Source organism: Pelobates fuscus, chromosome 9 (genome assembly GCF_036172605.1).
Source record: "Pelobates fuscus isolate aPelFus1 chromosome 9, aPelFus1.pri, whole genome shotgun sequence".
In the NCBI taxonomy this organism is placed as follows: domain Eukaryota; kingdom Metazoa; phylum Chordata; class Amphibia; order Anura; family Pelobatidae; genus Pelobates; species Pelobates fuscus.
The window spans coordinates 74,515,740-74,539,564 of record NC_086325.1 but is presented as its reverse complement, the minus strand read 5'-3'; the positions used below and the strand labels follow the sequence as shown (position 1 = coordinate 74,539,564).

Below are 23,825 nucleotides of genomic sequence, written 5' to 3'. Positions count from 1 at the left end.
GAATGCAAATTACAGACTTCAGACTGCTGTCTACACTTTACTGATTAAAGCATTGAACCATGAATTTTTATAGACTCCTCTGATTAAATCAGCAATGTGTTAATCCTAAATAGGACAGATTACTTAAAATGTAATCAAGCCAAAACAGAATGTAAGAAATCAATGAGAATAAACCATTTAAGAGCTTGCCGTTTGCTTAGTGCATTCTAATGGCTCAAAAAAGTTTTCGCTCATAGGTGCATACCAGAAGAAAGGGGTCCGCCAAGTTACTGGCAGGTCAACCTGTCTGTCATGCAGTCCGGCCCACTGAGGACAGACTGTGCGGAAGCACCGTGTCAGTGATCCCTGCAGGATCCTAGTGCTCTAATCGTAGCATCATATGAATGTTGGGAACAGTCCCAAAATGTTGGACACCAGGGAACTAAGGCAGGGCAGGGCCCGAAAATCAGGACAGTCCTGCCAAATTTAGGATGGTTGGGAGGCATGTTGACCACATGTCTATATACTGGTTTCAGTTATTTATTGAGTTAGTAAAAATAGGTAACAGGATCATATCTTTTAAACAGTCTAAAATGAACTAAAACGTTGCTGTAACTGACAGACTCATGCTAAGCATTCTGCTCCAGAATTGCAGTACTTATTCAGGATGTCGCAGCCTTTACCTCACATAAAGTGTTACCAGGATACTGTAGGCAAAAATATAATGTGACACAGCCAACCAATAAAGGAACAAACAAAATATAGTATCGCACTGTTTAGGTAATGTGCCCCAAATAGATTGCTAATATTGCACTCACAAACCACATAGCAAAACAGGAATGTAAATAACACTCAAATGTTCTCAATTAGATGTTCAGTAGATAGTTGCCCTAAAAATAAATATAGAAATAGAGGGGGCGGCGCCTGACCTTCCACCGGATCAGACGTGTGGTGCACGATCTCCTGATCATTGGCCCGGCCCGTCAGCTGGGATTAATGTTCTGGTGCTCCACGGGTGTAAAGGTTTCCCTGACCTACCCATTAAGCCTTTTCATGACTTTCTAAGCCTCTGTAAACCTGAACACTTTTGCCACGGCATGCTGGGAGTAGAGCTGAGGAGAGGCGGACGACCTCTCCACTCAACGGATCTCGGTACAGACTTGATGCGTAGCCCCCCACCCCTCCACACACACCTCTGGACCGGTGGGGGATATCCCACTGAAGCCGATCTGGCAGTCACTGCTGCACTTACCTCTGACCCAAAGTCTAATTCCAGCCGCAACTTGATTACCAGGATCACCAAGATGGCAGATGGGCCTAATCCAAGGCCTTTGCTGAAATCCGAGTCCCCAGGGTGTATCTATGGAAACCATAATGCAATGCTTATATGCCACCTTCCAGAACTTCTGGTTCAAGATATTGGCAAGCCTGGCAGCCTCAGCGACCACACCACATAAGGGCTGCCACAGGCCTAATGCTCCAGAGACTGGTGCTACCATTCAAGGCTCCTCGACTTTGCAAGTACTTGTCTTCCTTAATGTATGCTACCCAGGCCAAATGCCTCAAGAGGCTATGCCTCTAAGCATCGACCACGTAGGCCGAAGATCAACCGCAGTCAGCGACATTGGCCATCTGGATCTTACGACCACTCCCAGAAGGGGATAAACTTGTCACCCATCTGACTTCAAGTTCGTGGCTTGAAGATGCCTTTCTTCCTTGGGCCTTGGGCTGGAGGGGATCCCCACTCTGGTGCAGCTCTGTGGATATTCCCAAGTACTGCGCCTTGCGATGGCCTCCTCTGGTGATCGGCTGACACGGACTTTTGGCCCCGCCGCTTGAGCCACACTAATGTCTCATGTTGGCAAATGCTGCATAGCTTGCATCGATAGACAAATGACAAACCTTTGTTTCCCATTTTTCTTGGTATCTCATCCAGTGCAGTGAGTTAGCAATGTACAATATTTCAATGGCAAGAGCATGTATTTCTTTCACATGTCTGAAAAGCTTTAATTCTTGCATTAACCAAGATTGTTACACCATCTTGATATTCTATTATAAAATGTGCAGTGTTCTCCCATGACTCTTAAATGTATTCCGGCTAAAATGTCTTTTGTAATCCTATATGTCTCGCAAGCACGCAAAAATAAAGAATATAAAAAATAAAAATATAGAAATAGATGGTGCAGGACGCTCTTTCTGTCATGTAAAAAGGATATCCTTTTGCACTCAACTTACATAAACGAATTCACAGCATATTAAATACAACTTCACCCAATCCGATGGAACCTGTGCCATGGCTATACCCTACACGTTTCATACTTCAGACATCCTCAGGGGCTTCCCATAAGCCAAACTGTATACAAAAAAGAAAAACATAAAAAGTAAGCAGCGATTCAATGAAGGATATCCACACAAACACTCGCCCCACACCATCTTTTAGATCTGCTGAAACCCAAGTCTCACTTTACGTGGAATTGGAGAAAGCCTGGAGCAAAATTAATAATGACAGCAGTATATTGGCAATACAAGGCAAGTTTTTCGCTCGCCAATTTACTTCAGGGAAGAATCTACAAACAAAATATTTTATCTGCAACTAAAAATAAACTGTAAATGTATGTACTTAATATAAACATCAGTTTGTAGTGTCTCATTTTTAACTTTGAAGCCCCTTGACTGACCTGGATCAACCATTGGTAAAACAAACTTGTTCTTTTTCTTTTCCCTTCCCTCATTCCTCAGTTTTATATATATATATAGAGAGAGAGAGAGAGAGAATAGACTTGATAAAATCAAGATTCAGAGCAGTGGAAGGACAGGGGGAAAGAGCGATTAGGCGCTGGATACCAAACTTTTGGCTCTTCAGTTTATGAACTGTTTACCTTCCAACATTACTTTTCAAATCAGGTCTGGTGAGCAGAGTCCGAAGGGGCATTACTATTAATGCCAAGAGTGTCATTAGTGATGCCCATAATAAGTGGGCCTGCCCAGGAAATGGGTAGTCTCGCTCAAAAGGGGGCGGGTCAACCCAAAAAAGGGGCAGGCTCGCCACCTGGCAGGCAGCCTGGCCAGCCAAAATGACTTCATGACAATACAGGGAGTGCTGCTGAAGTTCATGGTTCTAGTGTCCGCTGCACAGAGAGAGCACGTTCAATGAGGCGCTTGCGCTAATGCTGCCTGGTGACAGTTCCCTGGTCTCCCCAGATGCGGAACACCAGAGAACTTAAGCAAGACGGTAGGACAGTTGGGAGGCATTTGAACAGTTCAACCTCTGAAAATAAGCTGGCACCCTGGACCTCCTGGTACCATAACATCTTGAAGTTGTTATGGAACCTGGAGTGTTCCTTTAATAATTATACTTCCCTGATTGCTACTTGCCTCTATTTATATATTTTATATTTTCTTGGTAAACTGACTTAACAAGTGAAATGGAATTGTACGTAATCTCTGCCTATTGTCAAAATTTACTAGAGATCATGTTCTCTATAAGAAAAAGTAATTCCTACTTTCTCTTATGCATGATTAAAAAGATATGGTGAATGAAAAAAATAAAAAAACAAGGGGAAATAGAGGGACAGAGCACTTTAAATGTAATACTCTTCTGTTTACACGAACCACTGACTTACTGCACGCTGTTGGTACAGGAGTAAGGCCATAACAGGATTTCGAATAACAAAAAAAATCAATATAAGCTAATTACAGTAGAAAGGGTCACAAGTTAACTCTTTCATTTCCACAATGGTCACTCTTAGAACATAAAACAAACTAACTCACATCTGTGCAATTAACCCAACTAAAATTAGCAACGGACTTTAAAAGCCTGTTTATTTGAACGTAGGGTTCACTGATAGCATGTTTTTATTCTGCTAAGTTCAAAACAAAGTTTATAAAAAGCAGTGGGGCATGCTGGAGAGTGGATTTGATCGTAGTAAACAGGAAAATACCAACAGCGCTGTCAACACTGAGAAACATAAAACACAATGTAAGCAATAGTGATCGGTTATACGTCAGTCTGTGCCTTAACCAATAGTTGTAACTGCTCTAACTTTGGTTAGTATTGTTTGACAAGGCTGAACAATTAGTGAGTGTCTGCTGCCCCTAGTGGAAAAAATGGAGTTTGTAAACATCTGAATATTGAAAAAAGCAGAATAAAAAAAACGTTGAAGAATACGGTCAATTTGATTACATTTTGTTCAAAGAAAAAAAAAGGATAACAACATTTAATAGGAGGCTTTTGAGTTTGAGAAAATACTCCTTTGATGTGCTTAACACTTATAATGCCACGAAGTTGAACAGCACACACATATACCCTCCGGCACAGAGAAGGTTAATTGTGAAGTGATCTTTGAAACAACTTTTTCATATCAAGTCACATCTGAAGAACATCTGGATAGACATCTGCATGGTTTACAGGCAGTTACGTTTGGTTCAGCAATGCTGATGGTACCCAAAACTCTGAGTTTGGATTTAACCCAGAAAACACAAATAATTTGTTCTGCATGGAAGTATGGTGCAGCTTATCAGTTAATATGGGAACATTTATTTTTATTTTGCCTCAAATTTCTCTTTGATATCAGTATGTGGGTTAATGGAATGCTAGTATTTTACTTATGTAAAATATTCAGTTCTGCTCCACTTGGATTAGCATCTTTTTTTTAGAAGACAAAGTCCCTTGAACGTTAAATACTTATAGATGAAGGAGGACAAGCTGATGGAGTCATCACAAATATAAATTCAAAAGTACATATGGTGATTTAGACTTTCTTTTTCTTAACAAAGAAAATGATACAAGTAAAAACCTCTTTATGATCCCCATTTCACTACATTATTGATAGTAAATATGTATAATGATGTATAGTTAGTTGAGTATGTACTAAATATGAAGCTTAAAGCTACTTCCAAATACTGGTTGCAAATGCTTTTATATATATTTCTTTATAAAGGTTGAAAAAATAATACGTTTTATTAAAATTAGATTTTGCTTCTGTTTTGTATAAAATGGTTTGCAATTCTATTGCACTATACACGGCTCTATTTTTTCACTTAACTCCTCCTAAAATCAAGAAACTTAAATTTTCATGTCCTAATATGTTTTTTTGTTTTTTTTTGCTTATCAATGGAAAGATTTTTATGGTAGTGATTTTGTTAATGTTGAGAATTTATTTTTGTAATCGTATCGATGTGTCGGACTGTGTCCCATACCCCAAGCAGAAACAGTTAGGCTTTGTGTTTACTGTAGGTATAGATTTTGCTAGGGTGAAAAAGTTAGCATTCCTACAATTTTCACGTTCTCTGGTGGGATACTCAAGGGATCTGCCTCATTACAGCTCATGTAGCTGTACGAACATGTGCACGAAGTTTACACGGCACGATCCTGTGTTTCACTCTTTAGGTTCAAGTTACGAGCAACTGACAGCTATCATGTGGAATTTAAAATCAATAAAATAGTCCTTAAGAATAACACTTCGACCTACATTATATTTATTTTAACTCTCCTTGTCTTTAGTACGTGTAAAAATGAAACCTCCACAAAACAAGAGGATACTTTCATAACTACTGATTGCAGTGTAGGTGGACTCCCAAAACACAAGCAAGTCACCTGCTACTCTACAAATGCCAAATCATCATCATCATCATATAGTGTTAAAAAACAAAAAATAATATTTGTCGGTTGGACATGCCTGAGAGAGGTCTATTCTCATAAAATGTGTATTTTCTCTTGGTCTTGTCAACACTATTTAGGTTTTTAACTCCCTGCTGTGCTGCAGAAGATGCTCACACTATATTAATGATCTAGGATCTGGACTGGTCACTAGTGGAGGGTGGTTAATGGGGGGACCTGGGTCAGTTCCTCCGCTTACCGAGTTTTGGGTAAAAGAAAAAAAAAATCTATTTTATTAGTGTGGTAAGGACTAATGAGAAGTGTTTGTTAGAACAAATGCATGTTGTGTTTGTCATATTGTGTAGTTTTCCTTCCCGTTCCATTGATGGCTGGAGATGCTGTTAAGAGGCTGGGCAACAAATCATGTAAAGATTTTGGGTCATTTAAAAAAAAAATAATGCTAATTTTATGAGAATAGACCTCTCAGGCATGAGTGTGCTGTAATTGGCTTTGCTTTGGTCGATCAGATTGTGGACGCTGTGAAAGATAGGCCTGAGAATTGTCCTGTCTTCTACGACTGTCAACGAGTAACATCATTAGAAGTTAAGGCAGGCCATTTTAAAGTATTTTTTTAAAAGTGGTAACATTTTCTATTAAAGTCAGTCCAACAGAGAAATGTTATAATTATTATTATTTTTTTTTTTTTAACTACATATGATGATGATGATGATTTGGCATTTGTAGAGTGATGTTGTTTATAAATCACCAAAGCCGGTCTGCATACAGTCCTTGGTGTTCATTTTTTAAAGTTCTCCCTGTGTATTTCAGGTTGTGAGCACACTGACCACTTCAATGCACAGCAATCAGTCCGGGATCTTCTTTTGTATAGCATCCAACAAGGTGGGCAATGAGACAAGAGCCGTGCACTTCATCCTATCAGGTATGGACTGTAATTTCTGCTGTAGGAAAGCAGTCATAAATCAATATTAAACACCATGAAGTGTATTCACTAAACCAGAGTTTGTGGATAATTGACAAGGCTTATTACACATTTTGGCCAAATTGATAATATCACATATCTATTTTTCTAGATTAGCTATTTTGGCCTTAAATGTTCTATTCCCTTGTCTATTAACCCCTTAAGGACAAATGACATGTGTGACATGTCATGATTCCCTTTTATTCCAGAAGTTTGGTCCTTAAGGGGTTAAAGAAACACATTCTGAGTATTTTCTGTATACAAACATAAACAAATACATGTGTCTTCAGGAAAGATTCTGTAATACAACTTCACAGCTTTTTTCCAAGGCAAATGATCATTTGCCTCCAAATATATTGCGTTAGATTAAGTATTAAATCAGAAAAAAACAAACAAAAAAAACTTTATTGCTCAAATGACTTTATTTAAATTGTGCATACAGCAGTTATTGAGTTGTTGCATTATGAATCAATATACTAGGAGCCTTTTGTAGATAGGCCTCCAGTAGTCCACCACCCTTCCTTCTGCTCATATACGGCTGATATTCAGCATCAATGTTTCCATGGAAATTAGAGAGAACATTCAAACTCTATATACAGTTTCCATAGAAACTTTGAGATAAAGCATCAACCATCAACAGGTATTTACAACAGTGAGCATGTGTTCCATATAACAAATCACCTAGGCAATAAATAAACAATTAAATACACCTTGTATTGAAAAATGTTTTTTCTTGCTCCGATGTAATAATTATCCAATGTAATATTTAAGAATTTCACAGCTCATACCTATTTTATTAACTTGTCGGCCCATATTGGTACTTCAGTCTCTTTTCTTTTCTATTAACCCTTAGCAGGTGAGATAGTTCAGTTGGCATCATCAATAGAATCTGTTGAACCCTTGGGGGTTGCAGGTTCAACTCTTGACAGGATCATCCTTCCAAGGTCGATAAAATGAGTACAATTAAATTGGGCAAAAGTAACATCCCCATTCAGAGTAATCTGAATGTACCTTTCCTGGTTAAATATTATTATTATATGCTGTGCTGTCATGCAGCCAAGCTATCCTCCTTATGTAAAAAGTTGTTTGTAATGTATGTATTATGTATATAACTGATACGTCTTGGGCGTGTTGTCCCCATATATACAAAATACAGTTCAGTTTTATGATTATTTTTTTTATTTATACTACAGCGCTGTCATCTATAACCAGACAGATACCTGTTTGAGCAACAGCTAAAAGCTATTATTTATTGTATATTGTCTCTTCAAATAATTTTACTTACTGATTTTCTATGTGATGCTAAAAGAACAATCCAAGATCAAAATTAACTTTAAGTGTTTCTTTGTTATTTTTGTTTATGTCTCCCTATTTAAAAAAAAATTAAAAAAATACCGTTAAACTTACCTCTAATTCAGTACTGGGACAGTCTTCTGATCATAATTTTTGATGATCACATTCCAATCTCATGCTTCTCACAGAGAAACATTGAATCCTATGAGTCTCTATAAGAATAAATTAACTAAACTCAGCGGCACTATGCTGTGTGTGATGGTGCCACACACAAACACCTCAAAGATCCTTGACTTTCAAAAGTCTCAAGAAGAGACTGCCTCTAGCGGCTGTTTGTCCGACAGGCACTAGAGTCAAGTTCTTGGCCTTAGAGCACAACCTTGTTTCTCAGATAGCAGTGTTTTACACTGTCTGAGAATAGCGACAGGCAGCATCTATGAACCAAAGCCACTACATTAAGATGTAGTGGTGTTGGTGCGTAAAATATCCCTTTTAGAAAATATTCAGCTGGAATAGCAGTATACACTTTGACAATTGTGTGCAATATATGTGTGTTTGCTTGTTTTGTTTCTTTTTATAAGGAACACATGTTAAGTAGTGTTTCCATTTTTATATGTTTACACTATTTATTTATGTCACTTAAATGTGCTTATTTTTCTGTTGAGTTTGTAGTGCTGGACATTAGCAAATACCTTAAACAGCTGTAACAAATAATTCCCTAAAGTATTTTGCTTTTTTATGGTTCCAAATAACAAAATGTTTTACCATAATACATGTGTTATTCTGTCAGTAGCCTGCATTGTTTCAAACTGCCTGCCCAACTACCTTTCCTTTTTTTATGCCTGTAACTGAGCTACATACAGAATTCTTCTGTTAATGCTTGAAGTGAGTGGGTTTTACTAAGGACACGTGTTTGAAATTTGTTTTATGTAAAATAAAAAATGTGGCTGTTATATCTTTCACTGACACAATAAGCCTGGAATGTTAGAATACGGTTAAAGGATGAAAAAACTTTACTGTATTTTAATTGGACGCTTTGTACTTTCACCCAATCAGAATGCAGCTATTATTTAAATCAAGGTCAATGGTATCAATAAACAAATGACGGCTCCAGTCTGCTGCAAAGTGCAATTGGATATTAAATGAACACTATAGTCACCAGAACAACTACAGCTTATTGTATAGTCAGACCCTGCAGGCGTTTTAATGTTTCAGAGAAAATGCAGTGTTTACATTAGAGCATAGGAACACTTCTAGTGTGCAGCACTGACGTGCAGCCTCTCCACTCTCTAAATGGAGACGCTGAACTTTCCCCATTGAGATGCCTTGATTCAATGCATCTCTATGAGTAGATGCGGATTGGGCAGGGCGGTGTTTGGCTCCACCCATCCTGCCTCCATAGCTGAAAATAGACAATCTTAGCCAATCCAATGCTTTCCTATGGGAAAACACTGGGATTGGCTAAGATCATCTATTCTAATGATGCCAGCCAAGGAGGCAGATTGAGGCGGAGCCAGCGCCGGCGGACTCGTATGGAGCTGGAAATAAGGTGGGGGCAGGTACTATAGGATCAGAAATATAGGTTTCTGTTCCTGACCCTATAGTGTTCCTTTAAGGCAGAATTTATATACATAAAAAAAAAATATTATTATTTTTATATATATATATATATATATATATATAATAATACTTGTTTTTTTTATATTTTTTTTATGTTTTCTTAAATGTACACTATAAGCACTAAAACAACTTTAGATTAATAAAGCAGTTTGGTGTAAAGATCATGCCCTTGCATTGTCACTGCTTAATTCTTTGCCATTTAGGAGTTAAATAACATGGTTTATGTAGCCCTAGTCACACCTCCCTACATGTGACCTACATGTTAATATCCCAGTTAGAGGTATTCAGTTTATTAACTCTGGAAGGTTAAACTGAGATCCTACCTTGCTTGACTGACACCTGTCATTATGATAACATAAATACTGTGTGACTCCTGCTAGTTACAGGAAATACTAAGATACAAAAGAAATTATTCGGATTGACAGCTAGTTCATAATATAGCAAATAAACTCTTCGAGTCACAGGTTTCCAACCACAAGGTGCACCAGCAGCGAAGAATTTGGATATCTCACATGAGGATATTGACAAAACATGGACAGTTAGTCTACCTTGCGTCTGGGAACCATTGTTTTAAATCGTTGAGCCTCACATAGGACCCGTTATTTTAAAGTGCTGACTGGGCAGATTTCATATCAGAATGCAGGCCATTGTGCAGAAATAATTATACTGGAGGGGAAATATCATAGTGTTTCTCACGGAAGCACTGTGTAGAAGCACAGGAAAGCCCAGAAGAGATTATATCAATATAATTAAATATTAAAGGAGCACAAAATATAGGGTTGAGTGTTTTGGTGGTTACTACAAATACACCTGGCCATGTGGTTATTCGTAGTAAGATGAGCAAGTTGATTTTTTTTCAGAATTATAGATTTTTAGAAACAGCAAAAAGGGTCCAGGCACTCAAAGGTTAAGGGTTTCGACCTCAAAGCTTAATAAAGATCTTGTCTTTGAAGTCGAAACATTGATGTCCTTTTGATAAATGGAATTCCATTAAAACTGCCTAGTATTTATCCCATTAGTGCCCGGACCATTTTTGCTGTTTCTTTATGTAAGTTGAGCATGTGCCGACCTTGGTACAGTTTGCACCTTGGCTGTCGGATATAGAGTAGCAGGGTGGTTGATCCTGTGGGACCAATAGTAAATATTTAGGCTTGAAAGATACATACATCACTTTTTCTAGAGAGAACAATACACGTTTTCTAGATGAAGTTCTTTACTACAGTGCAGTCTGCTAGAAAACAATGTATCATCCCTGTCTGAAATATTCTGAATTCTGTAAACACTTCCAACAGCTACTGGTACAGATTAAAGCGATCTTTCAATTCATCACCTGCCAGTATGCCTTAACCTCATTTAATGGTTTCTCATGGTATGAAAAATTTAAATAACAATCAAGACGAGTAGTTGAGAAAAAGGTTTTTGGCGTCTTTCCCAAATAGTCTCGAGGCCAAGAAGTTCTTCGTATCCTGCAAAATCCAATAAACAATTACTCTACCTTAGTCTGCCATTTAACGTATACCAGACAATTTGCTGTTTAACCCCCTAAGGACACATGACATGTGTGACATGTCATGATTCCCTTTTATTCCAGAAGTTTGGTCCTTAAGGGGTTAAAGGTCAAATCACTGACTATGGAGCCTATTTAATATTCATGGATTTGCTTTTCAAATGATTTAATATCTTTGGATAAACATTTCAAATAATTTTCTCGAAATATTAACATATTGAAACATATATCACGTATGAAAAAAATCAATATAATATAAATATATAAAAATATAAAAATATTTTTCTATAGATTAAACCATTTCAAAAACGTTTAGCCGAAAATAATAAATAATTTGAAATCTAATCCAAAAATATAAACGTTAGAAGAATTGGTTTATTTTTGGTGACAACCTCACTAGTATTATAGCCTGTGAATGCACGATGGACGCTAAATCACGCTTACTTCATGGAAAAGCTGACTATATATAGCTGGTAAATTACTAATATCATATCAATCTGGAAAAAAACAGCAACAGATGAAAAATTTATGTTAATCAGTGAACTAAGTAACTCAAAAGGGCTGCTCTCAAATTCCTTACCTTTTCTTTTATCCACATCTGATCTGCCATATACATGAATTCAGTAGGAAGAAGAGCCTAAGGGGTAGAGGACTTTATGTGACGACGCATCAACTACCATAAAAAGTATCCAAGAAAATCTGTCCCAGCCTGATGTGTTTTCCTGGGATCTAAAAATAATTAGTATCTGCATTAGACTAACATTTTGTAACAGAAGATTATCAGATGTTAAATACAGATGCATTATAAGAGAGTTTTTCATTCCAGGCATCCGTACATCAGTCGCCAAAGATTAGACACATTCTTGAAAAACAGCCCTAACTTTTTAAGGATATTACTACAATGCACAGCGCTTGTACAAAGTGAATACTTTTTTTGTGTTTGTTTCCTTTCGAGCACAACAAATTGGATGTGTGAATAATATAAGTGTGTCAATATGATAGATTCCAGATTACAGTAGTTCTAATTGAGCCGAGTCCCACACATTTAAAGCCAACAAGGATCAGTGTGGGATTTGTTAACTTTACAAACAGCTGGTATTAAATGATCAAAACAATAATGAAGATTTATTTCCCCGTGCTGTACTCTGAAAAACAAAACGTATACAATGATTTGTGCTGCATGTTGATACCAGGGTTAAACTATTCTGCTGATCCCTGTGTTAAAACTAAAGGCAAAGCTCATATATATGCAATGGTGCCATTTTATGAGACACTGTCCTGTGAAGGCTCTTCCAGATCATATTGGCAACACATGTTACAAGGAATGTTTTTTCCGACAGGACGTGATTCTAACAAGCTGAGACATTAGAAGCAGAGACATTCTATGGTTCAATGAAAGTTAAAGGGATAGTCAAAGGGATCGGAAGCATCTCTGTCACACGGACATTTATTTTTATAGATCACTTTAAGTCTGTTTTCACAGTAGATTAATTCATAACTACAGGTCAACCAACATGCAAAATATAGGCAATGCAGATTAGTAAATACGTAACAGTAATTCTATACATCAGCACAAAATGGTAACGGCACTGCCGTACAACAGGAATTGGTAACGGTGCTGCTTTAGAACCTGGAGACCCTGGTTCCAATCCCACTCCTTGGGCAAGACACTTAGCAATATATTTATCTGCCTACCTCAAATCCTCATAAATTGTCTACTTGTCAATGCCTTCTTCACCTCTAAATCTCCCCTTACTATAATGTTAATAAAACACTGTGAAGGATGTTTGTGCTCATAATATTAACTCTTAACCCCTTAAGGACACATGACGTGTGTGACACGTCATGATTCCCTTTTATTCCAGAAGTTTGGTCCTTAAGGGGTTAATTAGGCCTCAATATAATATTGCTGTATACACTTTCCAATTGATTAAAAAATTTTAAATAAACATTTAAAATGATTAAATATTGTGAAAACTACTTTAATTTTGTACTGTTTTGATATTTTTTGATATATTGGTACAATTTTTATATGCAATATATTTTTTCATATTTTTTTTATTTTTATAGGTTATAGAAATTATTTTACAAGTTTATCCAAAAAAATTGCATCAGCACCTTAGTCAGAGAGTATGAGGTGCACAATTGTGGATCCATATATATTTTAAATAGACGAAGGAGACCCTCACTCTATAGCCACATTAATACTTATTGCTAAGTATTGTGAAATACCTGTAAAAATGGAAATTGATGCTCTGTGTAGCAATGACTAGTCAATCAGTTCTTTAAAAGTACTTTCTTTCTTTCAAAATGTTTATCTCTTTTATTACAAAATATCTCGTAACATTTTAAAGATCAACGTATTGCATTATTTATGTATTATCTGTTTTGTTCTAGAAATCAAATCAGGAGTGATGACTGAGGAGCAGACAACTGTTGTGGAGGGTGGTAATGTGACTCTTATCTGCAAGGCCGAAAAATACATATACTCACACATGTCTTGGTTGCTCCCGTTTGAAGAACCGATGTTCCCATGTGGCACAGAGACCCAATTTAAGAGGCACACTATCTATCATTTGCTGACTCTGGTGAATGTGACACTGGAACACGCTGGCTTGTATAACTGCTCTGCGAGAAATTACTACAGCAAAGTGGATGAGATGAGATTCAATCAACTGGTGGTTCTAAGTAAGTCACGTACTTTATACTATATGCTGTTCTGTATTCTAGCTATACTTGCATGGTACATTTACAAATCTATATTGCTCATAGTATGACATATGTAAGCATTGGAGAACTTATACAACTGCAATTTCCCTATCTGCAGAGTACATGCAATAAAAATCACGTTTCTACATGCTAATGAAATATGTTTTTTGATCTCTGATGTAAACATCCTTCAGGTGTGAAATTCTGAAATCATGATCTGTTTACTAGAAATAATATTATATTTATGTTTACTCTAGCCTTGCAAGGACCAGTGACATTCCTACAGACCCTATACCTTCATGGGATGCCCTCCTCCCTATTTTAGCTGAAGTTAGTTTAGTTGGACACTCCGTGTGTCATTAACATCTTTATGGATCAGATTGTTATGACAGCATAGACAGTTTGTGGCCCTCAAGGGATCAATCATCATATTGGGTTGTTTTTTTTGTGTCTGCTGTTTGGTTTTATAAAAACTGCTCTACTCTTAGAAACCCCTTTTCGCCAAATAAGTTTGGTTCTGCTTGTTCTTCTAAGATGAGCTATACTCAAACATCGTTAGTGATATCAAACACTATTACTTATCCATAGAGAACATTTGGCCTACGCTGGTCATAGAGCTTTTCAGTAGATAAACACAGCTAATGCTTCCTCAGCTGCACAGAATTCTATTTAATATGGTATAATCATATTTTAAATATTAATGAGAGCACACAATACAATTGTTTAATTAGCCTCCAAACATATATTTGCAGGAGATAAAAAAAAAAAAATTGCATACATAAAATAGATATTTAAAAATACAAAATTATGTCCTGTGCTTAAACTCCACTACCCCGGGGTAGCAGCAATGACTATAGAACACATCAGCCCCAACACATCGAACATAAAAACAAAAAAAAGTTACCTGCGCACTATCCCAAAACCCTTTGCATATTTAAATATCTGGAGGTTTTTAGTATCACTCCAATGGTCATTAAAGTGTAAGCTCACCTGCCACGTCAAGGCAAAACCTTTTAGGTGAGTCCTACACTAACAATTCACCTTGCTGTCTTTAGCTTAAACGGTAAAATCTTTAATGAGACAGAGTGGGGGTATATTTCTAAACCCATAAACTTACTAGTCCATATCAAGGGTTAATAGGTTTGTAGGGGTTTACAAAAATACCCCTCTCTGTCTCATTAGAAATGTTGCCTTCTAGCTCAAAGAGCTTTGCCTTGACGTTACAGTGTCCCTTTAACTTACAATTTGAGAAGGTAGATTTTGTCGTGCTGGATAACCGCAAAATTAAGTTTGTAAAAATGCCAAATTATCAGACACTCTGCCTTCTCTGTTGCTGTAATTGTCAGAGGGAGGCAGCCAAGCAAGACACAACAAATGAATCATCATCTAAGTTCAATATTCGAATGAATGGGCTGTAAGAGAATTAGCTCAATGTATCTGCCATGCTTGCTTATAAACATATCTGACACACTTCGCCAAAAGAGACCGAGCAGAATCAATATACGTCAGGAAAAAAAAAAACACACTTACTGTGCAGTCTCTTAAATTGTACCAGATAGACCTGCACAAAATCTCAAACCATCTAAAAGATGTTGCTTAATTATAGCAACTCGTGGTGTTTACTTTTTATTCTGACTATTAAGTAAGTACTCGAGTGGTTCTAAATATCATTGTTGCTTGTCCGTAATTTTTGGCAGGGAAAACGAACTTTTAGAAATGTGTCCTCTATTCTACGGCTGTAATTCTTTAGGAACAGTTTCTATGTTTACAATATGTTTTGAGCTTTGATTCAGATACTTCATTATTTATTTTCTTTGTGTTTTTAAAACAATCACCCCAAAAATAATTATTTGAACGTGTATTTGGTCTTAGGAATATTACTATTGTCCTTAATATAGCGCCAACTTATTCCGCAGCACTTTCCAATATTATAAAAGGGAGAAATTTAACAATAAGTGAGATGATTACAATATGTAACGGGAACAATGAGTTGTTGAGGACCCTGCTCAAATAAGGTTAAAGTGTAGAGAAGGTGGGGTATAAAGACACAATAAAAAGGGCATGATGGGGGGATAGCAATCCATCAAGGTGGGTAAGTAGCAGAACTGGAGGTAGGAGTGGAGGGTGACCCATAAGGTGATGGCAAGAGAAGGGTTTGTGAAATAGAAGTCACTCTGGGAGTCCATAAGCTTTTCTGAAGAGATGGGTTTTGATGGACTTCTTAAACGATTGAAGACTAGGAGAGAGTTTAATGGGGATAATACCCACAACTTGTGTAGGCACAGAGCTTGTAGGTACATACTTCCAGATGTAGGTCAATGCCTAGCTAAGGGTCCTCTGTCAAGCTCTGAATCTGTTATTCTCATCTCCCCACCATTGTACCCATCAACATAAACTCTACCTTTCTCTTCTGTAATTCCTCAAACTCAGGTTCAGACACATTCTATATATGAGTTCATATTTCCTTAATAATTGTAAGGTAATTAAGGTAATTATATTTTATTCTGTGATATACTTGATTAGATTGCATATTCATTATACATAATGTTTTGGTATGATTACATATGCATTTGAATTCCTCTTACACATTTCACTCTTTCTACTTTATCCCTGCTACATTGTGTTTCAATGCACATTGCCCCATTAGATTGCAAGCTCACATGCCATTTAGCATATAACTGTATATATGAGAGCAGGGTTCCATAGTCCTCTTGTATCAGTACATCTATTAAATCTATGTACCGCTGCCTGAAGTACATGATTATTTACTTAAATTGTAAAGTTACAAGTGCTAAATGGGAACTCCTTAATAAATAAAAACACTTGAAGCTATAGGACAGGGGTCAAAATCAGAGCCAGGAAGACCAGCAGGATCTAAATCCAACTGTGTCATTATTTCTAACTTTAGTTAGAATTCTCCCCGTCTCATATTTCATGGTCTGTTTTTAGCTCTGCACTTACAAGGGCTTACTCACTAAATAAAATTGACCTTTTTGTGGATATTTATTGCCCTTTTTTCATACACTGCTATATTTATGGTCTAATGGCCACATGATTTAGACCAATGGTTAGTAACCCTGGCATTCCAGATGTTTGTAAAATAAGGACTGTCTGATCATGGGAAATGTAGTCCATAAACCACTATTATTGTCCACCCGAGTCTCCGATTTAAAGGCAATGTAGCAAAAATGAGTAATTATTTTTAAAATAATTCTGGAATGCAGAATATTCTTGTGTTTTTTTATAGTTGCGTTTTTGTGCAGACATGTGTAACTGTAATGAACTTATTCTAACTTTGAACTCATTGTTTGATGAAAGCGTTACCACATGGTGCATAATCCATATGTTATGTAATTGTGGTTTTAGTATTTAACAAATTGGTTGATGTCATTCCGTTTGCTTTGTAGTAAAGTAAATAAGAATGTACAACGTGTTTTGAGGTTACCAAAAGGACAGTCGGCCTAAATAAAATGAAATTTGAGTTATTTATTATTGTTTTTTCTTTAGTATTATGGCATTTTCCTTAGAAATGATATAAGATTAACTATACAAAAATCTCTTATTCAATAAATGTAATTTTCGTGGAATATAGCTCATAGCTTTACGTTGACCGTACAAATATGTTTGTAAGTCACATAATTATGTGTTATATGTTTAGCAGTGGAAAGAAAACAGGCATATTTTTTGACAATGTGTTTATTATGTATTTTCAGCACATAACAGCTACTTAATCTCTCTTATTCATTAGTATAAGTACAAAAATAACAATAAACTAAGTGAAAAGCAAAGCAACAAAACAGAACAAATACAAAGTCACGGCACAGTTACATTGATGATATCTTGCAGAAAACACTGTTCCGTGGATTGATCTTTCAGATAAAACCTCTGACTTTTTTGTGTTTTTTTTCTAAACAGAAAAGAAGGCTCCACAGGTGATTCAAGATCTTGAAGACATTGTAGTAAATGCCAGCAGTACATTGTTTCTTCAATGTCGAGTGAATGGAACTCCCGTTCCCAATATCACGTGGATGAAAAATGGCTATATCATTAAACCTGCTTCAGGTAAGACCCGCCGGCTCCTTCACCTTCTCAGGGTTCCTTCCAAATGGAACACATTGTATATGTTGTTTCAATATTCTAGAACACACCACAGGCCTGATTCACTGCACATCACGTTCTCCATTAATCCATGCTATTAATACCACTATACGCCCTCAAAACAATACATTCGTAATATTACTGCCTGACGTTTTCTCTTACATTTCTTTGGTTTTTAAAATGATACTTGAGGCACCATAGGCAACTATGCTCCTTTAATACATTTAGGAACAGACCCTCTTGTCATGGTCACTTCTCAATCTGTTCCTTACATCCCCACCCACTGATGTCAGAAATAAAAGCTATTCTGCACCCTGTACTGTATATAAATTAATGTACAGCATTCCAGGGGGGGGGGGGAGGGGGGGGGAGAATGGTTGTGTTAACATGATAAAATGAAGCTGTTTTGCAAGCTAGTAAAAGCAGCATTGCAATTTCTGTTAGCTAGCAAAATAGATCAATTCTCTGCATCAGCAAATACACAGGAATCCAGTTGATAAAAATGGGATGCAGGATTGGCTGAGAATTTTCTACCACTTCCTAGTTCTTGTAGAAGATAACGTTTTGGAGCAAATGGAGGAAGTGCAAAGGGTTTGAGCGGGTATTATATTGTTGTTTTCTTTTGGTAATATTTTTTTGTAAAAGCACAATTATTAATTTAGTTAAATTGAACTTATAAAGCGACACATTCCATATACAAAGTCTAGTGAGAAATGTTTGATTTTAAAGCAAATTTAATTTTGCAGGAATTACTCTTCTTTACAACAACAGTCTTATTATTGAGAGAGTAAAGAAAGATGACGAGGGTTTGTATGAGTGTCAAGCAACCAATGAGATGGGAGAAATAATAACATCTGCCCAAGTCTCTATTCAAGGTAAGCTAACAAAACCTCCTCAAATTCTTCCACATATGGTATTATCAGCCTAAATAATCTTAAGCATTCTTTTTTTTTTTTTTTTTTTTACTCTGAGGATTGAATATCTGGATCTAGACTAGTTAATATACAAAAAAATGAATTAAGCCATTTCAGTAAACAGAACATTTCTACACACAGGTGCAGAGGAGAAGTCCAACATCGAAGTGATCATTCTTGTATGCACAGGGGTTGCAGCCACATTGTTCTGGCTTCTCCTTACATTATTTATACGTAAAATGAAAAAGGTAAGTCCTTAAATAAAGTTTTACCAGATGTGTATATATATATAAATTATTAAATTGATTTGCTCACCCCTCCTGGGTATTATATTTATTCTTCATTCTTGGGTCCTCTACCAGAGGCCTGGGAGTCTGAAGGTTCAGTATCTTAGCTGTTCCTAGAACTACACTCAACTGGACAGTGATCTCAGATGTCCCACCTGGAATCTGCTGAAGCCACTCCCCAAGTGGGCTACAGAAAAAAAACATTCCTTTACACAAAGCAAGGACCTAGGCCTTCTTGAATGTTACTACAACAGCAGACCCAACGAGAGGGGCTACATGATATATATAAAAATAATAAAATAATTCCTGTAATGTAAAATTTATTAAACTGTTCATACTTAATATTATATCTTAACAGGGTCAATTGACCCTGTTACTACATTATTAAAATGGAGTAGGGTACAAACTATGTATATTCTCAAAGGAAATACATTTCAGTGCATCCCTTTCTGGTAAAACACCTTTACCTTTTGGAAAAGTTCTTCGGGATAACAAACATTTCCAGACCACAGGTTGTCTGTGCTTGCTCTTTATACAATAAATTTGCTTGTAATATAAATGTTTTAGAAGGACTTGATATGGACAGAAGGTCACAAAGAAAGATATAAAAATAAAGAACAAGACTTTCTACAATCCCTGTCAAGTTTTGCAGGATGTATTCTCCCCACTGTCTTATAAGATGAGACACGAATGTTTGTACACACAAGCACATGTAGAAACTTGTCAAGCATGTAGAGCTACATAATGAGTAAATGTGCTAGCACAAGTTGGCTGGTTACAGCAGTGGTAACTGCACTGCCTTTGAAATGGGTAACCCTGGTTTGAATCCTGTTCCGACCAGATCATTGGACAAAACACCTAACCGATAGATTATTCAAAATCTTTATAGATAGATTGACCAGGCTCTTAACGCCTAAATATCCCTTTTCTACAATTTTAAAGCCTTGTGTAATATCTTGGCACCATATAAATGCTAATTAGAATAATAGATTGAATGCACAGTTCACCTACGCAGAAGTAAAAATGCTTACGTATTATATTGCAAGAATTCCTCTTGTGTCAAAAATGGTTCCCATCTTTATCCAATCATCAGGGTCGATGTCTGCTGGTCAAATGTTATCATAATAATCTTGGAGGCTTTTGTACATTGTATATTCTTATTACTGGACTTGAGTGCTTGGCTGATGGACACAATTTTTTTTCATGATCTCCATCCTGTCTTTGTCTGCAGCCACATGCATCTGAAATCAAGACGGGTTACCTGTCGATAATCATGGACCCGGATGAGATACCACTCGACGAGCAGTGTGAAAGGTTGCCTTATGACAGCACCAAATGGGAATTTCCTCGGGACAGGCTTAGTTTGGGTATGTGATATATATGATAATTGTTGCTCATTTAACTCTGTTATCTACAAGCATTCCTTTTCTTGAGAAATATCGTAACAATATCTGTATGGAACATCAATTATAGCTAAAATGTTGATTATTGTCCTTTTTATAACAAATGGCCTTCTTCATGTATCACAATCATCTGGGCATCTTCACTTGAAATAATCATTTTTGGATAATGTATGGCTCATGCAACAATTCAATGATATTAAACCATGCAAATTTCAGACTATCGTGTCTCTAAATGTAATTAATATATTATCAGAATTTTACTGTTTCTGCACAGTAGCTAACATTCTGAATGTGTATTATCATTATCAAGATTGTATTTAATACCTAGTGCATGATTACGGTCGGTCACATATTATTAAGAAATACGTATCAATAATCCTGCTATCACTATAAACATTCCACCACTGATCATTTCTGGCGTAGTTAGATAGTTTGTGCTTGCAATCTGTTTACGTGCATGTGTTCTATATTCATGTTCACATTTCATGCTAATCTCTGGAACTTTTACTGATTGGGCTTATCTTTGTATTCTTCAAATGGTGAATTCTATCATGAGGGAGTTATCTTTCCATACTGGCTCCGTGGCTGTGAATTTCATGATGAACCCTACACATTCCTTCGCTTTATGTAAATAAAATGGATCCTTTTAATCCATAAAGCAACACGTAAATATTATGTAGACACGTCAATGATGCAAACTCCAAACCGTTCTGTGTACTTTTATCTGTAGTTACAGTTACTATGACTTTAATGATGAAACCATAATCTAAATAATACACATTATGATAATGTCAGTGTTATTTAAAACTTAGTATAGAATGCAAGTAAAAAAAATAATAAAAAATAAATAAAACACATCCACTTTAAGTAATGTCCCATGTGGCATCATTCCAGATCAACACAGACACTTGTTGGCTCATCATGTTTTGACAGCATAGTTTCAATAAGGGAATGTTTGGAATTTGGTACTCCTCTTAACCCTTGCATGACGTCTTCACTGTCGACTTTTACCCTTAGGTAAAACGCTGGGTCACGGTGCTTTCGGGAAGGTGGTGGAAGCCTCTGCTTTTGGCATTGATAAGTGTTCAACCTGCAAAACAGTTGCTGTTAAGATGCTTAAAGGTATTATTACCACATAGGTTTTCTTGTCATTAGGAAATCCACACAGATCCTTGTAGAATTGGGATTCATTTCTTTTAAAAAATCTTGATATTTATGCTGTCACTGCCAAGAGTCAAGCAGCTAAATAATGGGCTGTAATAAATCTTCGTAATTCCACTGTGTCCTGTATCAGTGTATGGGAAATGTCTACATGTGTTTAAATGAAGATAAATGTTCCTTATCCGAATTCTGCTGTCCAACCAGTTTTTATACTTGCACTTGCATTCTTAAACCATCATCTTTCATTGGCCATATCATTGTTAAATTGCTACATCAAATTAGATTCATTAGGGTTTCCCACTGCTACCTCACTGGAGCTGAATGCTGCTATAACACAACATGTCTAAAGGATAACTCCAGACACCCATGCATATTGCACACAGGCAAGTTATAGTTAGTTGTGCTGGGTATTTTTTGATTAAATACTGTTGTACATAGTATTATGCCTTAAATGTCTGGCAATTGTAGTTTAGTTGTTAGCTTTCAGCAGTAAAACGTTTTTACTTAACAACAACTCCCTTAAAACCCTTTCTGTATACTTGAAGGGACACTCCACTGCCCAAATAAAAAATAAATAAAAAATCACTGTTTAAAAGATATACCTGAAATGAAAACTTGCACACATTTTATTCAGCTTTTTTTTTAAATTAAGGTTATAAGTTAAAAAAAAAAGGCTTGAAAAAACGGTAGATCTCTTGTTTGCTGCCTTTGCAACCCCTCCCCTTCTAGCCCCACCCAGACTTTCTGTGGCTGACCAATCACAGACTACCCAATGAAGCTTAATGAGAAGTCTTTGCATGGCAGGTGCTCTTGGCAATTGCTGCCTCTTGAGTTAAGTTCCACTGAGCTAAACAAACCAGGAATTAACAGGACTGGTTGTCTACTTCAAAGCCTTTACATTGCAGCACTAGGTGCAAAAGGGACACTGCACCCAGACTACTTCAATTGGCTTAAGTGGTCTGGGTGCCTACAGTGTCCCTTTAAGTGAATATGATTAACTAAATCACTTGCTCGTTTTGGGAAGATGTGAGGTTTATGGAGGCTGTAAAAACTGTGGTTTTGCACAAATTGGTGGAAATTCAAAAGTGAATATTTCAGATTTCTTAAAATTGTATTTGCATATATTTTGTTGCATTTTTAATATTATGCTTTAAAAAAAGATAATGGATCATTTCTAGGCTGTAGTGTCCCTTCAAGTTATTGAATTATTTCACTATGAACTATTACATTAATAATGGCCTGTGTACACTGCTAGCACATAAAAAAACGTGTGGACTTTATTTTCCATTTTAGACTTTGCAGATTTCTTTTATCTATTTTTTTTATGTGTTTTCTATAATTGCAAATGGAAGCACAGTTAAGTTACTCTCCTTAAACACAATTTAAAAATGTGCTAAATTTAAGTCTGTTCATGGCAAGATAAAAATACACATGTCTTAAATACTTACCTTTCTTTGATGGCTCCAGATTACTGCCTCAGGGTTTAAAAAGGTAACAGTTACTAGAAAACATATATATTATCATACGTATCTTTAAATGCATGGGCGCTGGCTTTTGTTTAATGCTGGTTACATTGCTTGACATTCTATCTGTTGAATCACAGTGCTCTGTGGGGCAGTTTTTTCGAATTCCAATTACCCTAGTTTTGCAGGCACCATGACCTCTTCATATCAGTGCTTAGAGCAACCATTTAAGCAAGATATTCTAGACCAGGCGTGCCCAAAAGGTAGAACCCCAGAAGTTGTAGAAGTGCAACTCCCAACTCCTTTGCGTGCCTTTAGAATGGCAAAACATCATGGAAGCTGTAGTTTTAAAATATCTGGGGATCCAACGTTTGGGCACCCCTGTTTTAAACAGTAGTTTTTAAGCAAACACCATTTTCTTAAAAAAGTGAATACCAATAGTAAGTTGCAGAGTAATAGGTAAAATGTGTTTTCGGTCTGGCTATTTTGGCCAAGATTTAAAACTCATTTTGAATTAACTTGGACTTTTTGCCAATTTGCTCTTTAGTGGATAACCACACCAGATGTTAACATTTCATTTATTGCCTGGGATAATACATATATTGTTCCCGTCCTGCCCATGTACAGCAATAATCTGTCAGGCCATGAGAACATGATACAAGGAGTCTGTACGTTTATTTTGCTTTGCTTTACAAATGTAGGAGCGTAATACAAGAGCAGCTGCAACACAAAACATCTATTAAATACAAAACTACATCTGGCCCATCTCTCCCAACAAAAATAATTAATTCCTCATTACTTATTTTCAGATGT

At 36.5% G+C, this 23,825-nt stretch overlaps 1 protein-coding gene across 1 annotated transcript in view; it reads left to right on the top strand.

Moving 5' to 3' along the window:
• LOC134572839 (vascular endothelial growth factor receptor kdr-like) overlaps positions 1–23,825 on the top strand; it is a 162,343-nt gene that overhangs the window by 103,739 nt on the left and 34,779 nt on the right. The window contains exons 12-18 of the mRNA XM_063432080.1: positions 6,407–6,518; positions 13,375–13,665; positions 17,602–17,748; positions 18,531–18,659; positions 18,840–18,946; positions 20,217–20,352; positions 21,406–21,510. Coding sequence (XP_063288150.1) covers positions 6,407–6,518; positions 13,375–13,665; positions 17,602–17,748; positions 18,531–18,659; positions 18,840–18,946; positions 20,217–20,352; positions 21,406–21,510 — 1,027 coding nt within the window. The remainder of the gene's footprint in view (positions 1–6,406; positions 6,519–13,374; positions 13,666–17,601; positions 17,749–18,530; positions 18,660–18,839; positions 18,947–20,216; positions 20,353–21,405; positions 21,511–23,825) is intronic.